Source organism: Rhinoderma darwinii, chromosome 4 (assembly GCF_050947455.1).
Source record: "Rhinoderma darwinii isolate aRhiDar2 chromosome 4, aRhiDar2.hap1, whole genome shotgun sequence".
NCBI classification, from domain to species: domain Eukaryota; kingdom Metazoa; phylum Chordata; class Amphibia; order Anura; family Rhinodermatidae; genus Rhinoderma; species Rhinoderma darwinii.
The window spans coordinates 20,517,287-20,535,842 of NC_134690.1; the positions used below are offsets into that span (position 1 = coordinate 20,517,287).

General features: G+C 40.4%; 1 protein-coding gene across 1 annotated transcript in view; it reads left to right on the top strand.

Moving 5' to 3' along the window:
• The window catches only part of PKHD1 (PKHD1 ciliary IPT domain containing fibrocystin/polyductin), a 515,144-nt gene that overhangs the window by 93,003 nt on the left and 403,585 nt on the right, over nt 1-18,556 (top strand). The window contains exon 33 of the mRNA XM_075860893.1: nt 15,053-15,281. Within this exon, the coding sequence (XP_075717008.1) occupies nt 15,053-15,281 (229 nt within the window). The remainder of the gene's footprint in view (nt 1-15,052; nt 15,282-18,556) is intronic.

Below are 18,556 nucleotides of genomic sequence, written 5' to 3' on the forward strand. Positions count from 1 at the left end.
TAGGTTGTAGTGGTTTGCACATGATGGGAAATAGCGTGAGACTGATTCTCTCCCATGGGAAAAAATAACATCACTTTTTACTGTGTTTGAACAATGAGTTACGTGTTTTGGGTGAACAGCAGGAAACAAACGTCGGCGGCTGCCAAATACAACACACGTTACACAAGGTTAATTAAAATCAGGTAACGAGGCAGCGTGATTAGAGGGTCATAAATATACTGTGTCTATACAGTCATTATATTATAGTAGTGTATTCCTACAGGACACGCACACTGAGGTTTATACCGGGATAGATTTCACATTACATATTGTAGTTAGCAAAGTTCTTAAAGGGACAGTACTATAAAACATAGCTGAGTTGTTCATTTGGCTGATGTCATGATGACATCATAATGTGTTATGTGGGGTTTTCCGTAGAACTGCAGATAAACCCACTGTATATTCTTACACTGGGACGTTATCACAGTGCACAAGAGATGCAATAAAATGTCAAATTCAGCTCAGCATTAACCCTTTTACTGCCAGGGCTTTCAAGACCATTTTCACGCTTTTAACATGCACAAATAAAACTTGAATTCTAAGAATTATACTATACCCCCATACCCATGTATTTTATGAAAGTAGAAATTTGGCATATTGTAAAAATTCCACCCAGCACTCATGGGTGCCTTCATGCAATTTTTCATCAAACTAAGGAAACTAAGGACCCTCACCTAGAGCGGCAAACAAAGAATGTCTCTAGTTGTGGACCACCCAACACATCCATGCATTACATATACAGCCCATTTATTTCAATGTGAAACGTGTAATGCTTCATTCCTCCTCTGGGGGCGCTGCAGATAAATTGAACACTTGCTGCCGAGTTCCTCAGAGATCACTGGCTATGAGAACCTGTGATGACATTATTTTTGGGTTATCCTTCTTATTAAAGTCCAAACTAGACAAGCCCTCTGAAGGGGGATTCCCTGCTCTTAAAGTGATGGTATATCGCTAGGCTATGCAAGCACTTTGTAATGGGTGGGAGTCTGACTGCTAAGACCCCCTCTGTTCCTGAGAACGAAGGTGCCAGAGCAGCTAGTTATTGGCGGTGTAGGGAGCTGCACTTGAATGGAACTAAGGAAAAATTGAAAATTTTTTTTTTGTTTAATAAAGTCGGCAATTAAAAAAAGGGGGGCAAAAAATGTAATCATCTGTTACAGGGACCCCCTGAGTAGGGCATCGTTTATAGTACTGGTATCCTCTCATTGGACAAAGGGCTTTTTGGCCCCCTCAATCACCAGGGACCTTTGCACCTGCATCCCCTGTGCCTCTATAGTTACACCAATGTATACGCAATTAGTATCCATTACATCAACTAAATGAATGATGATGGTGATCTGCAGGCAGCGTAACAAAACAAAGACAGAATCTGTGATTTTTCATGGCGCCTACAAAATACAACAGTAGTACTTATTGTAGTTGGAAATGTTCTATAATATCAGTTGCCACTAGGTGGCAGTAAAGGAGTGTCGTTTTTTCCTTTCGTGCTCTGGGTCTGCAATACAAAAAATTGTCTCTGTGAATGATTTTGGATATAACTATTTATTTTGGAAAAGTAAGTTAATATCTAACATATACATTTAATTGTCTTCCAAACAAAAAACAAAGAGAAGCGCATACAATCGCATATAACTCACCATTAAGAGTGTGAATTGTACTCGCCCTCTGCTATGTGTGAGGGTCACTCGTACCTTTTTACATAATACAGTGCTGTGTATATAGCATATCAGGTTCCCATTCACTGACAGCAAGCAGAAGATTGAAAATGATGAAAAACTATGGAAGCAGATGTATCAATGTCAATGTAGCTGCGCCTTGATTCCGGACAGTGATTCACCAGATTTTTGGCGCATTTTCATTTCACTGCACTTATTAAATGTTTGTGGCAAAAAGAGCCTTGATTTCCAAAATATTCACCACATCGGGTGGCATGCCTAGAATATGGCCGTGGATTGGTCGAGTCGTGAAATGCGCTGGATTTACTACCGGCGTGCACCAGTTTTGTAGCACAAAATAGTGATCTAGAGTATACCACTTAAAAGGGGGTCTAAAGAGAAGGGAGTCTAGCATGCGCCAAGATACGTCAAACCTATCAAACAGCGTACGTCCCTGAAATGTTTGGCGCATCTTCATTCTAGCACCTCTAGCTTTAGGCTATCTATATTTAAGCCTTTAATAAGAAATCTGCCCCAAAGTATTTTAGAAAGTTGCAAAACTTTTCATTATACAAAGATTAATTCACATAAACTGAAAACCCCTTGTTAAAACTTCAATAGCATTGATTGTGCAGTCACATACAATATAAAATCACCCCCGCAGTAGAAGATGCACTCAAAGGACTAAACACTGATACATAAAACTAATAATGTATTTAAAAAATAATAATAATCTTTGAGAAACAGCGCCACTCTTGTCCCGGGGCTGTGGCTGGTATTGCAGCTCAGCTCCATTCAAGTGAATACCAGAAGCAGCACATGGACTGTTTTTGGAAAAGAAAGCAAACCCACCTAACAACACTTTTCCATATGTCCTGTTAAGGCATATGGACCCCCCTCTATGAGCCAGAGCAGAGAGCAACACCTGCTCTGGTGGGCTCCACACTACCATATATAATATAGTCACTCATTCATGGCCACCATGTAACACTACATTGAGAGATTGCACGGTGATTCCCCTGATAACAGCTGATGAATGGGGATAAGAGAAGCCGGGACCACAGCAATCAGTTGATCATCGAGGTGGCTTCAATTTAAAGGGGTTGTCCAGTTTCGAAAACTCATTCTCATACACCCTATTAGTGAATTCCGAGTTAATAGAGGGGGGTCCTCTGTTTAGGAACCTTATCTCCTGGTAAAAGAGGAGAGAGGTTATAAAGAGCGTCTCTCTCTCTGGAGGACCTGTCATTTTCTGTATTACACAGACAACACTTTGATATAAATGGACTCTGTGTAATGCTTCATTTCTCCTGTGGTGGCGCTGCAGGTAAATTGAACACTTACTGTCAGGTTTCTCTATAGATTTCAGATGATCGCTGGTGGTCCCAGCAAGAAGACACTGTGATCTGCTTATTATCAGGGGATCCTTCTAACAAGTAGGGATTGTCCAAAGCAACTGTTTGGACAACTATTTGGACAACTCAAACCACACACTTTGTTGTATTAATTTACCTACATCAGGCCCGTAGTCAATCCAAGACCCAACAACTTACTTGTGATAGTAGATGCAGAGGTTACAGTTATGGGGCCCCATAGCAATAATCAAAATAGGGACCTTATCACGATGTTTCTTTATCCACCCCTCCCCCGCTTGCCAATTTTTTGTGCTCTTTTTCACGCCTTAAAGAAGAGGTGGGTGACGTGAGCCATGGGCTAGTTTCTCCCTTTTATTTGCCAACATTGGTGTTTCTGCTGATGGGGTTAATTCAGTCCAGATGGATTTCTGACTAATCTTTGGTACGTCCGCCCTCGCTTCCTACGGTATCTTCATGGTATGACATTCCACCTTCCATATTTCCAATCCCGTCCTTGTAGTGACATGACCATTGAGCTGGTTTTTCTCCACTTGTGTTATCATTGTAGTGTTTATGGAGATGCGGAGGCCCTATAATTTCACCAAGTTCATGGGACTGGAGTATGGTACCAACAAGTGTTAGACCCCCCCCCATAGCAGCCTTGGCTTTGTATCTCCACCCTGGTCTTCTAGTCCTTTTATATTCCACCTTATTCTAGCCCCTTTCCCATCCCTCGTAAGAAAATTGCGTCATCAGCTTCCGCCATCTCTCCACATCCTTGTTTGCTAACATTGTTTTGCCTACGGCATGTCCTATGCCAGGTAATACTGTCCCTGGTAATGGAGAATGGTTACAACCTGTCCTTGTTTCCTTCCTGGCGACTGCCATTGCCCTATATCCACTCTTGTCTCCCCTCCTATATACGTGATCTAAACTTTAGGCCCTGTTCACACTGTTTTTTGCAGGCAGAAAATTTTTCCTCAAAAATCCCTCAGAAATCCCTCAGAGATTTTGACCTACCTGCACTCTCATTGCCGCGTTATTCGTGGCGTTTTTCGGCTGCGGCCATTGAGAGCCGCGAGCAAAAATCGCATGTTGCTTCTTTTCCCCGTGAGCATTTCATTCCATTGTTTGGTTACGACTCTCCCTACTGCTACATCTTCGGCCTCTCGCTTCTGCTGCCTATCCCCACCCTTTCAAACAATGCAAATTCAGACTCTAGTCCATTCCCGAATATTGATTCTGACTCCAGACCAGATACATAAATTATTCAGATGCCAGACTCCTATTAATACCAACTCCAGACCAGAACCCCCAAAAATTCAAATACCAGAAAAAGAGTCGGGAGCAGGAAGAGACGAGTCATACCCGTCATACTATTTATTGGAGTTATGGTATCGATAACAGCCGATATAAAAAAAATTGCCGATATAAAAAAAAGTGTGGTTTAGGGGACAATCCTCCCCCTAAATCCTCCCCTGATTCACACTGCCCACGGCAATAGAGTATGGTACCAACTTGTGCTGGATCCCTAATTGCCCCATGCAAGATCACACTGCCCATAGGATGACTACGGTGCCACCTGTATACCCCATAACTGCTACCTTTCTCGGACTTCCACCTCGACCTCCAATGTTTTTGATACCAAAATAAAATTTTTACAAAAATACTCTTAAAAAATTCAAGATGCAAACAAAGGAAACAACATTTCAAAATGTTTTCTACTGGAATGTCCCTGTTCTGTGAAGATTTATTCATTATTATTATTATAGGGGAAAATATTATCCTAGGAAAACATCTCCATACAATATTTATTCATCGGAACCTGTGAGCGTCATCGGCAGCTGGGCTCATGACAAAAGAATTATCAGTCAAGGAAATCTCCTGTCATCTCTGCAGCATGTGACGACGCGAAAAAGACCCCGGCTGCCAAAGAACACCGAGCTACGCGCCGCAGCAGTTATGCAAAATATCTCTAATCCCATTGTTTTCCAGCTGTCTGCATCCCGACCACAAGAGGTCGGATTGTTCCCACTCCATCTGGACAGAAACGTCTCCGCAGGAGCTGAGGAAACTGTCAGGCAAGGGGAGAGGGACCCGAGTACATAACAGGAGCAGCTACACTACTCCTAACCAGCTCGAAATACACAACTGATTAGAACTGTAGATAGAATTTGAATTTTTTTTATGCCAACTTAAAAAAAAAAAAAAAAATTATAAAAAAATTATTTTGGTAAATTTACGCCTTTGAGGACACAGTTATTTTTTTTTTTGTTTTTTATCACTGTATTACAAGAGACATCACTTTTGGATTTTTCCATCGATGTAGCCGTATGAGGGCTTGTTTTTTGTGAGACGAGTTGTGTTTTTAATGCCACTGTTTTTACATATAATGTATTGACAGACTTTTTAAAAAAAATTGGGGGAGGGAACTAGAATAAAAAACAGGAATTCCAGCGCTCATCGTGCTGTAGAAATAACATGAGAACTTTATTCTGATACTTTTGCACAATAAAAACGCTTTTTAAAAAAGCAAAACAACATTAGTTTTTGTGTTGTCGCTTTCTACATTTGTTTAGGTTTTTTTTTGGCGGGATGAGATGTCATTTACTTTGGCAACATTTTGGGGTATATGACACTTTTTGATCACTTTTTCATATCGTTTTTTGGTAGGCAGAATAAACAATGAGAAAAAACAATGCAACACTTGCAATAAAGTGATCTTTTATAGTGCGGGTCGTTACGGTTGCAGCGATTTCTATTATGTGTATTTTTATTTTTTTTATATGTTTTATAGTAATAAAGTATTTTGTAAAAGAAAAAATAATATTTGTGTGTCTTTTCTTTGCTTTTTTGATATTTTGAAACATTTTATTTAATTGTTTTTTTACATTATTTTAGTCACACTATGGGACTTAACGATTGCTGATATAATATTCTGCAATACTTGTAATTTATAATGCCTGAAAGAAAAAAAAAAGCTGACATCCATCCCATTAGGCTCTGCCTCGATAAAATCCTAATAGGAGTACAAAGATGGCTGACCTGTGAACCTTCATTTGGCCCCTTACTGCCATGGAAAACCATTGGAAGAAGTTTTATGTAAGTTCTGTAACTTTCTAATATACTTTGTTCATGAATTACCTAAACCTTTTCAAGAGCTCGGCTTGATGCCAGTGAATGGATACATGCAGCAGCTAAAAACCCACCCTGCTTCACGTCTTTCTGACTGGTGCACGGCTCGTTACAGTGGGTTAGAGCGCTCTCTTATAACAAAACTATTTCCAGTCGCTGACCGCAAGCAGAAGTTTTGCAAATGGTGAGGAATTTAAAACACAAAGTATATCAGACTGATTGTTGCCATGTCACCAGTAAATTTGTATGACTTTCTTTGGATATATGAAAAAGTAAAACAATGGGGAGAAATAAATTGCGTAAAAAATGTGGCGTGCATGGTGTTCACCAATGTGTTTTGGACATTTTTTTATACCTTACTCAATAATTTTTAATTGTCTAGAAAAAGAAGTGTGGCTTAGAGGAGTTGTAAAATGTATCACAAATATTAACAGTGTGTGCAATTTTTTGGCCGACAAACATTGGTGTAAAGTACAGCAGACAAGAGGTGGCGTAAGGCAGAGAAAGGTGTCTTACATGTCTAGGGAGTTGCACCAAAGTTATTATACAGTGTCATGGTTATGGGGTATGTGGACCCACTAGGCCACTCCGCTGTAACGGAGTAGCAGCTGGCCAAACAACAGTCAATGATATTCTTTAGGACAAGTGTACTTCGATGGAAGATTTGTCAGACACTTCGCGTGGCAGACACTTGGCGTGGCAGGACACTAGGCACGGCAGGACACTAGGCACGGCAGGACACTAGGCACGGCAGGACACTAGGCACAGTTGATGAACTCGACTACGACACTCTACTTCGCACTGGAACAAACACAATTACTGGATATGGGATAAAGGATACGGGAACACAGGATACAACTAAGGGACCATTTGTAATAACGAACATGGACAGACACCACAACACTCAGGCAAGGAGGAAGAGGTCAGAGTCCTTTTTATAATCCAGGTGCGTTGTGATAGGATAGGGAGCCTTTTTCAGGTGCGCGTTGGCCCTCTAAGGCTGGGAACGGTCACCCTAGAAAGGACAGTGGAGAAGAGCAACCGTGTGTGCTGGCGTCTCTAAGGAGGGAGACGCCGGCTGGAGTTCATCGGTCTGCGGTCACTGGAGGGTAAGGGATGTCGGGGGTGCACGACCACAGCCATTAAAGTACCCCCACTCCCCCTTTATGCCCCTTCTTCTTAGATCCAGAGCCTGAGAGGAATCTCCTAATGGGAGCTGGAGCATCCACATTCTCTTCAGGCTCCCATGACCTCTCCTCAGGACCAAACCCTTTCCAGTCAACCAGGTAGAATGTCTTCCCTCTTACCATCTTGTAATCCAGGATCTCTTTTATTTCAAAGATGTCAGAAGAACTGTCGGGAGCAACTGTAGAACCAGGGGGTTTTCTGAATCGGTTCAGCTTTAGGAGGGATACATGGAATGAGTTGGGAATTTTGAGTTTAGGAGGTAGCCGAAGCTTATAGGACACATGGTTTATTTGTTGCAAAATTGGACTGAGGATTCTGGGAGCAAATTTAGGGGAAGGGATCTTCAGACGAATGTTTTTGGAAGACAACCACACCTTGACGCCAGGAGAAAACTGAGGAGGGATTTTTCTTTTCCTATCTGCATATCTCTTCATGCGATCAACTGCCTGAAGGATCGCAGACTTAGTTTGTTGCCAGATGCGAAGTAAACCTCAGAAGGAAGAATTGGCTGCAGGCACCTGAGACGTAGCTGGCACAGGAAGAGGAACACTTGTATGTTGACTGTACACAATGAATTGCAGAGATGAAGCAGTAGATTCACTAGTATGATTGTTGTAGGAGAATTCGGCCCATGGCAGAAGCTGCACCTAATTGTCCTGTTGAACTGCAATGAAATGACGAAGATAATTCTCAAGGACCTGGTTGATCCTTTCAACTTGGCCATTAGACTGAGGGTGATAAGCGGAAGAAAAGTCTAATTTCACATCTAAAAGTCTACATAGGGCTTTCCAGAATTTAGACGTGAATTGTACACCCCGATCTGAAACAATATGGAGGGGAAGACCGTGCAAACCAAAGATGTGCTGTATAAATAATCTCGCCGGATGATGAGCAGAGGGAATACCAGTTAAAGGAACAAAATGTGCCATCTTAGAGAAGCGGTCCACCATGACCCAGAGCATAGTACATCCCGAAAAAGGGGGCAAGTCAGTAATAAAATCTATGGTGATGTGTTGCCAGGGAGCATCAGTAACTGGCAGAGGTAGGAGGAGACCATCATGTTTAGAATGTGTAGCCTTGTTTCGGGCAAAGTTCGTACGGGAAGAAACATAGATCAATAGATCTTTAGGTAGCGTGGGCCACCAGTAGTGACGAGCAATAAAGTCCCAAAATACCAGAATGACCAGACAGTTTGGAATTATGTCCCCAGCAGAGAATTCTCCTGTCAGCAAGACAGACAAAAATCTTTCCAGAAGGAATGTCCCCGACTTGCAGAGGGTTAACACCACCTAGCATACAGAAGATCACGAAAGATGACGTTTACAAAGTCCTGAAACACCGCGGGATCGTTACACAGTCCAAAGGGCATTACGAGATAGTCGTAGTGACCGTCTGGGGTGTTGAATGTGGTTTTCCATTCGTCACCCTTGCGAATACGGATCAGGTTATAGGCCCCGTGTAGATCCAGCTTCATGAAAATTTTGGCACCACGAATCCTGTCGAAGAGCTCGGAGATAAGCGGCAAGGGGTACTTGTTTTTTACCGTGATTAGGTTTAACCCGCAGTAATAGATGTATGGTCGGAGTGATCCATCCTTTTCCTTCACGAAGAAGAATACAGCTCCGGCTGGTGAAGAAGACTTTCTGATCAAACTTGACATACTCCGACATGGCTGGGTTTCAGGAAAGGAAAGAGGATAAACCCGTCCAAGAGGAGGTAAAGCTTCAGGAAGCCACTCAATAGGGCAGTCGTAGAGGCGATGAGGAGGAAGAACCTCTGCCTCCTTCTTACTAAAGACATTTGCATAATTAGCATATTGTGGAGGTAGTCCAGTGGAGACAGGTTGTGGAGAAACAAAACGGACAAACCTGATGCAGACAGCGGTGAAGACATCGGGGTCCCCATTGGAGGACCTCTCCGGAATGCCAATCAGGAACTGGAAGGTGCTGGCGAAGCCATGGCAATCCCAGCAGGAGGGGGTTTATTGCTTTGGATAGGACATAAAAAGTTATTTGTTTGAGTGAAGAACTCCTATCTGTAGTCTCAGAGGTTTGGTGATAAACAGGATAGGGTCCGGCAGAGGTTGTCCATCAACAGAAGCAGCTGCCAGAGGTTTTTCTAGAGGAACAGTAGCCAAGTGGAGATGATCTACTTAGTCCTGCTGTATGAAATTTGCAGCTGCTCCAAAATCCAAGTAAGCAGGTACAGCGTGCGATCTTTCACAAGTGACGATAGACACAGGAATAGAAATTCTGGGAGAGAATTTAGTGGTCCAGGGAGTTTCACCTAGGATTGTCTTTCCAATCAAGCCTAGGTGCTGGAGTTTCCCGACCTTTGAGGACATTGGCGCACGAAATGTCCCTTGTGGCCACACTACAGACATAACCCAGTCGATCGCCTGCTTTTCCGTTCCTGGTATGACAGTCAGAGTCTGCCTACCTGCATATGTTCCCCCGGAGGTGCAGCAGAACAGGGCAGTAGAGGCTTTTGCAATTTTGGTGCCAGTCGACAAGACCTTTTCTCCCGACTAACTTTTAGAGTGCGCTCTTTGATCCTCATATCAATTCGGGTTGCCAGAAGTATAGGGGCATCCAAGGTAGCAGGAAGCTCTCGAGCTGCCAGTTCATCCTTTATGAGAGGCCAGGCCCTGTCAGAAAGTTGCCACTAAGGCCTCATTATTCCAAGCCAGCTCCGCTGCCAGTGTCCGGAAAAAGATGGCATACTCCTCTACAATTCATTCTCGTTGATTGAGGGTCAGCAGTGAGGCAGCTGCAGGGGATGTTCGACCCAGTTCCTCAAACACTGTATGAAAAGTCTCTAGAAATAGTGGCAGATCTGAGAATTCCGGGCACTCTCGTTCCAAGATGAGGTTCGTCCATGCCAGGGCTTTGCCAGAGAGGAGAGAAATAATAATAGCGACCTTGGCCTCATCTGAGGGGAAGAGATGCAGACATAACTTGAAGTGGATCGTACACTGGTTGATGAAGCCTCTACAGGTCACGCATCATCTGGACCGCGGTTTTGTGGATTGACCAGCGGGATTCATGACCTGAGCGTACTGTCGCGTTTATTGGGTATGTGGACCCACTAGACCGCTCCGCCATAGCAGAATAGCAACTTGCCAAACAACAGTTAATGATGGTGTTTAGGAAATGAGCAACGGGATAGAAGATCTGGCAGATACTCGGCGTGGCAGACACTTGGCATGGCAGACACTTGGCATGGCAGACACTAGGCACAGACGACACTTGGCACAGAAGATACTTGGCACAGAAGATGACACCGACACTATACTTCGCACTGGAACAAACACAATTACTAGATACGGGATACAGGATACGGGAACACAGGATACAATTAAGGGACCATTTGCAATAACGAACATAGGCAGACACAACAATGCTCAGCCAAGGAGGAAGAGCAGAGTCCTTTTTAAAATACAGGGTGCGTTGGGATAGGATAGGGAGATTTTTACTCTAAGAAGGACAGTGGAGCAGAGCAGATGCTTGTGCTGGCGTCTCCGAGGATTGAGACACCTGCTGGAGTTCATCGGTCTGCGGTCGCTGGAGGGTAAGAGATGACGGTGGTCCTCGACCGCGGCCATTACATACAGTGTGCACTAGACATCTGTCTAATATAGTTTTATCATGGCAGGGTGGAGGTCTGATTCCCGGGAGCCCCAATAATCCTGAGAATGAACAGAATAGTGGGTTTAGGTATAAGTAAATTATAAAAATATGTTCAAAATGAATTGTCTCTGTGACTTCAGACCTCAGGTCCCAAATTGGCCCAGAACTTGTAGACAGGGGCCAATCTATTGGCTGTATACTAATTCTCATACCATTGTATAGTTGGCCCAGGTGATAACTATCAACAAAAACAGCAATGTCCCCACCTCCCCCATAAATACGCAAGATCAGATCTGCCAAATATGCATGATTATTCCTAGTGGGAAATAAGCCACTACCGGCTCCTCTATGTATCTACTGCTCTACTGGTCTATTGTCACTATGTATGGTACTACAATGCTGTCACTGTGTATCGTACTATAATATTGTCACTATGTATGGTACTATAATATTGGCACTATGTATGGTGATATAATATTGTCACTATGTATGGTACTATAATATTGTCACTATGTATGGTTCTATAATATTATCACTGTGCTATAATATTGTCACTATGTATGGTTCTATAATATTATCACTGTGCTATATTATTGTCACTATGTATGGTACTAAAATATTGTCACAATGTATGGTACAATAATATTGTCACTATGTATGGTACTATAATATTGTCACTATGTATGGTTCTATAATATTATCACTGTGCTATAATATTGTCACTATGTATGGTTCTATAATATTATCACTGTGCTATATTATTGTCACTATGTATGGTACTAAAATATTGTCACAATGTATGGTACAATAATATTGTCACTATGTATGGTACTATAATATTGGCACTATGTATGGTGATATAATATTGTCACTATGTATGGTACTATAATATTGTCACTATGTATGGTTCTATAATATTATCACTGTGCTATAATATTGTCACTATGTATGGTTCTATAATATTATCACTGTGCTATAATATTGTCACTATGTATGGTACAATAATATTAGCACTATATCTGATATAATACCATTGTCACTATGTATGGTACTGCAATATTGTCAATGTACTATAATATTTTCACTATGTATAGTACTATAATATTAGCACTATATCTGATATAATAATATTGGCACTATGTATGGTACTATAATATTGGCACTATGTATGGTACTATAATATTGCCACTATGTATGGTACTATAATATTGCCACTATGTATGGTACTATAATATTGCCACTATGTATGGTACTATAAAATTGCCACTTTGTATGGTACTATAATATTGCCACTATGTATGGTACTATAATATTGCCACTATGTATGGTACTATAATATTGCCACTATGTATGGTACTATAATATTGCCACTATGTATGGTACTATAAAATTGCCACTTTGTATGGTACTATAATATTGGCACTATGTATGGTACTATAATATTGGCACTATGTATGGTACTATAATATTGGCACTATGTATGGTACTATAATATTGTCACTATGTATGGTACTATAATATTGGCACTATGTATGGTACTATAATATTGCCACTATGTATGGTACTATAAAATTGCCACTTTGTATGGTACTATAATATTGGCACTATGTATGGTACTAAAATATTGGCACTATGTATGGTACTATATTATTAGCACTATGTATGGTACTATAATACTGTCACTATGTATGGTACTATATTATTAGCACTATGTATGGTGCTATAATATGGTCACTATTTATGGTATTATAATATTAGCACTGTACTATAATATTGTCATTATGTATGGTACTAAAATATTGGCACTATTTATGGTACTAAAATATTGGCACTATGTATGGGACTATAGTAGCACTATGATATTATAATATTATTGTCACTATGTATGGTACTGCAATATTATCACTGTACTATAATATTGTCACTATGTATGGTGCTATAATACTGTCACTTTGTATGGTACTATAATATTGTCACTATGTATGGTGCTATAATACTGTCACTTTGTATGGTACTATAATACTGTCACTATGTATGGTACTACAATATTGTCACTGTACTATAATATTATCACTATATCTGATATAATACTATTGGCACTATGTATGGTACTGCAATATTATCACTATATCTGATATAATACTAGTTGCACTATGTATGATACTATAATATTAGCACTTTGTAATTCTCAATAAAATTCATTTTTTCTATTTACTATATGTTGTGTTAATTGTACCCCAAACTCTATAGGCTATATATGTATGGTGATATAATATTGTCACTATGTATGGTACTATAATATTGGCACTATGTCTGGTACTATAATATTGGCACTATGTCTGGTACTATAATATTGGCACTATGTATGGTACTACAATATTGGCACTATGTCTGGTACTATAATATTGCCACTATGTATGGTGATATAATATTGCCACTATGTATGGTACTATAATATTGGCACTATGTATGGTACTATAATATTGTCACTATGTATGGTACTATAATATTGTCACTATGTATGGTACTATAATATTGTCACTATGTATGGTACTATAATATTGGCACTATGTATTGTACTATAATATTGGCACTATGTATGGTACTACAATATTGGCACTATGTATGGTGATATAATATTGCCACTATGTATGGTACTATAATATTGTCACTATGTATGGTACTATAATATTGTCACTATGTATGATACTATAATATTAGCACTGTACTATAATATTGTCACTATGTATGGTACTATAATATTGTCACTATGTATGGTACTATAATATTGGCACTATGTATGGTACTATAATATTGCCACTATGTATGGTACTATAATATTGTCACTATGTATAGTACTATAATATTGGCACTATGTATAGTACTATAATATTGGCACTATGTATGGTACTATAATATTGGCACTATGTATGGCACTATAATATTGCCACTATGTATGGTACTATAATATTGTCACTATGTATGGTACTATAATATTGGCACTATGTATGGTACTATAATATTGCCACTATGTATGGTACTATAATATTAGCACTATGTATGGCACTATAATATTGTCAGTATGTGTGGTACTATAATATTGGCACTATGTATGGTACTATAATATTGGCACTATGTATGGTACTATAATATGGTCATTATGTATGGTACTATTATATTACCACTATATCTGATATAATGCTATTGGCACTATGTATGGTACTATAATTTTAGCACTATATCTGATATAAGATTATTGTCACTATGTATGGTAAAATAATATTGTCAGTATGTGTGGTACTATAATATTAGCACTATCTCTGATATAGTAACATTGGCACTATGTATGGTACTCTGCTATTAGCACTATATCTGATATGATAGGATTGTCACTGTGTATAGCACTATAATATTGTCACTATGTATGGTACTAAAATATTGCCACTATGTATGTTACTATAATATTGTCACTATGTATGGTACTATAATATTGCCACTATGTATGGTACTATAATATTGGCACTATGTTTGGTACTAAAATATTGGCACTATTTATGGTACTATAATATTACCACTATATCTGATATAATACTATGTGTGTATAAATCAATGCATTGTGATTATGTGATGATGTGACTCCTGAAAATACTCTTCTAAGAATCTTGCAGAGAACATAGGGGTTAATAACCTTTTGATCTTTTCCATTTTTGGCTGTCAGATGACAGAAGTGGCATGGTTTTGGTGAGGGATGGGGCTTACTGTGTCTGGTCTCCTACTGCAGGACAGAGCACTAGTGGAGGGCTTCTGCTGCAGCCAGTTGCCTTACAAAGAGGAGAGGAGGGGAATTGCGAAACTCCTTGTACACACATAGAAAAATGTATAAATTTGAGTTTTTTACTACAATATGATTTTTTTACATTCATTTTTCCTCTTAAGGTGTTTATGGTTTAGAATTTCCTCTGAAAAGCATTTTTAGGCACATTGAGCAGGTGCGATGCAGATTCTCTGTGAATATTTCATTAACCTAAATTATTTACTTTCTCCTTGGCAGGTTCATGGTCCTTTCTGTGTGACTTGATGTTTGAGGCCGGGGCACAGTGCCATGAGAAGCGCAACACATTCATTAACTGCGATGTAACCGTGCGTGTGGGAGCCGTGCTGGTGACAGAATCCTTGGCTTATCTCCATGTTTGTCATTGTAACTGGGAGTACGATACCCGTCCTGTGCCAGCTGACAATGGCACGGCACATGTAGCTCAGATTACTGGACTGTTTATCAGGTATGAACCTTGTGTGCCACTGCCAAAAAATACTGTATGCTAGGCATTTTAGCTTAATCTGCCTCACCCTCCTTCATGCTGGGGGTAGATAACTGCTGTGGGGTAGGAGGTTGGTTGTGAAATTGGGTGCAGGCTCCAATAATTGCAAAAAGTTGCCTCAAATTAGTAGCCCTAGGGGAGCAAAAAAGTGCTACGAGATCCATTATTGTGATACAGAGCTCCAAATCCTCTGCCCGCATAGACATAAATTTAAAATATAACATGCTGACTACCTGCAGCCACCACTAGAGGGAGCTTACTCCATACTGTCTTATTTATGAGTTCAATATAATATAATATAAACACTATGCAGTTAGATCCTAAGCTCCATATTACTAATACAATGATGAAATAGATGTGATATAACTATCACTGACCACCAAGACCTCCTAAAACATTAACTATAAGATAATAAAAGTTATGATTTGGGAGGTTTTGCTGGTCAGTGATGGTTTAGCTCCTGGGCTCCCTCTAGTGGCGGCTGTAGGCAGCCAGAATTATATCTTCAAAGTCTATGTCTATGCAGGAGATTTGGAGCTCTGTATCAGATTGATCACATTGATGGGCTATTCTTAGGTCACAATGCCATTATAGTCACAATGAATCGGGCTGCTAGTGCAACTCACTGCACGCAACAACGCATTTAATCGCCTTTGTATAGGAAAAACCTAATAGTTTTGGGGAACAAAAAATATACAAAGAGGAGGCAACAAGATGCCTTGCACTGTGCAGTTTTTTTCTGAATGATTTGGAGAGCAGGACAGATGTGGGGGAACAGGACATCTCAAGACTATCAGTGTGCGGAGTTCCTCCATAATGAAGCTGCAATTGCAGAACAGATCAAGTGATAACAACCTTGCAAACATTGCAGCTTTCTGCTGCCACCACTAGGGGGCAATCTATATACAGCTGTATCTGATTCCTGTTGAGCTGAGCAGGTCCTGCCTACAAATTGTCCTCTAGTGGTGGCAATTGAAACGGGAATCGAGTATGTGAATGGTGCTAAAGTAACGGCACGGTGACATCTTACGTCACGTTAAGGAGATCATGTGACAAAATCCCATGACTGTGTTGTCCATCAGTTCTATCACCGTAGCTGGTACTCACAGGCAAAATACGTCACAGTGTAATAATTATTTTCAAGATGTCTGCTTGTTGTCATTGAATGTAAACAGTTTTGCTTACATCAACAGGCTGAAGGACACTGCCAATTTTCATTATCATTTTTTCCTACCGGTCTTCCAAAAGCCATAACTGTTTTTTTCCCGTCTATATAGCCATATGAGGGCTTGTTTTTTGCGGAACAAACTGGAGTTTTTCATGGCACCATTTATTGTACTAGGAAATAGGGAAAAAAACTATTTGTGGGGTGAAACATGCAAAAAAACAGCGATTACGACATTTTTTTTGGGGGCGGGATGGTTTTTACGGTGTCCATCAGGCGGTAAAAACCTCACGTTCAATTTATTCTACGGGTTGGTATGATTACAGCGATATCAAATTTTTTTTTTTTAGATTTTACCACTTTTAGGGTCAGTTCACACGTTGCGTAAATACTGCGGTTTTTCTTCACAACGTAATTTGTTTCGGAAAATCGGCAGCAAATACAGTAGCAGCAAAGTGGATGAGATAAAAAAAATTCTCATCCACACGCTGCGTCAATACTGAGCGGAAAAAATGCTCAGAAATTGACCTGCGGTGCAGAATTTTATTCCGCAGCATGTAAATTGTATTTGCGTAAACGCTGCTTATATGTTGCGAGATTTACCTATTGAATTCAATGGGGAGGTAGATCCCGCAACAAATAGCAGTTGTTATGTTTTTTGCGGCGGGTTCGCAGCGATTCGGCCGCAAAGAACGCAAGTCAGAAAAAAAAATCTCATACTTACCCAGAAGTCTGTGTCCCTCCCTCCAACCAATCACAGGCTGTAGTGGCAGTCACATGGGATGAAACATCATGGCCTGGATGACGTCAAAGGGCCAGCCTCCTGGATTGATGCTTCATCCAATGTGATCGCTGCTGCAGCAAATCACAGGCTGCAGCGGTCTCCTGGGCGAAAAATTGCACCACAGTTTGGTGCGCTTTTTCGCCCGGAATTCCCTGCGGCACACAGGGCGGATATGCCACGTGCTATTACGCAGCGTATCCGCCCGGGGTAAACACAGCCATATAAAAAAAAAACACCAAAGAGAAAAAAAGGTATTGGTCTGTACATCCTAAAAAAAGGAAAAATGTACAGGTGCACGTACGCTGTGACCGTAAATACTACATGTAATGAAGGAAAATACATTGTGACAGTACTCTGCGAACGCCAAGACTACCTAATACACTATATATATATATACACACTACCGTTCAAAAGTTTGGGGTCACCCAGACAATTTTGTGTTACATAGTTACATAGTATACATAGTTACATAGTTAGTACGGCTGAAAAAAGACACATGTCCATCAAGTTCAACCAAGGGATGGGAAAGGGAAGGAAAAATTTCTACACATAGGAGCTAATATTTTTTTGTTCTAGGAAATTATCTAAGCCTTTTTTAAAGCAATCTACTGTCCCTGCTGTGACCAGCTCCTGCGGTGTCTATTCCATAGATTCACAGTTCTCACAGTAAAGAAGGCTTGTCGCCCCTGAAGCTTGAACCTTTTTTTCTCCAGACGGAGGGAGTGCCCCCTTGTTTTTTGAGGGGGTTTTACATGGAACAGGATTTCACCATATTTTTTGTATGTGCCATTAATATATTTATATAAGTTAATCATGTCCCCCCTTAGTCGTCTTTTCTCAAGGCTAAATAGGTTTAATTCTTTCAATCTTTCCTCATAACTTAAATTCTCCATGCCCCTTATTAGCTTCGTTGCTCTTCTTTGTATTTTTTCCAACTCCAGGTCATCCTTTCTATGAACTGGAGCCCAGAACTGGACTGCATATTCTAGATGAGGCCTCACTAATGCTTTGTAAAGTGGTAATATTACATCCCTGTCCCGCGAGTCCAGGCCTCTTTTAATACACGACAATATCCTGCTGGCCTTTGAAGCAGCTGATTGACACTGCATGCTGTTATTGAGTTTATGATTTACAAGTACACCCAGATCCTTCTCAACAAGTGAATCCGCCAGTGTAGCGCCCCCTAGGACATATGATGCATGCAGGTTGTTGGTACCCAGATGCATAACTTTACATTTATCTACATTAAACTTCATCTGCCAAGTGGACGCTCAAACACTTAGTTTG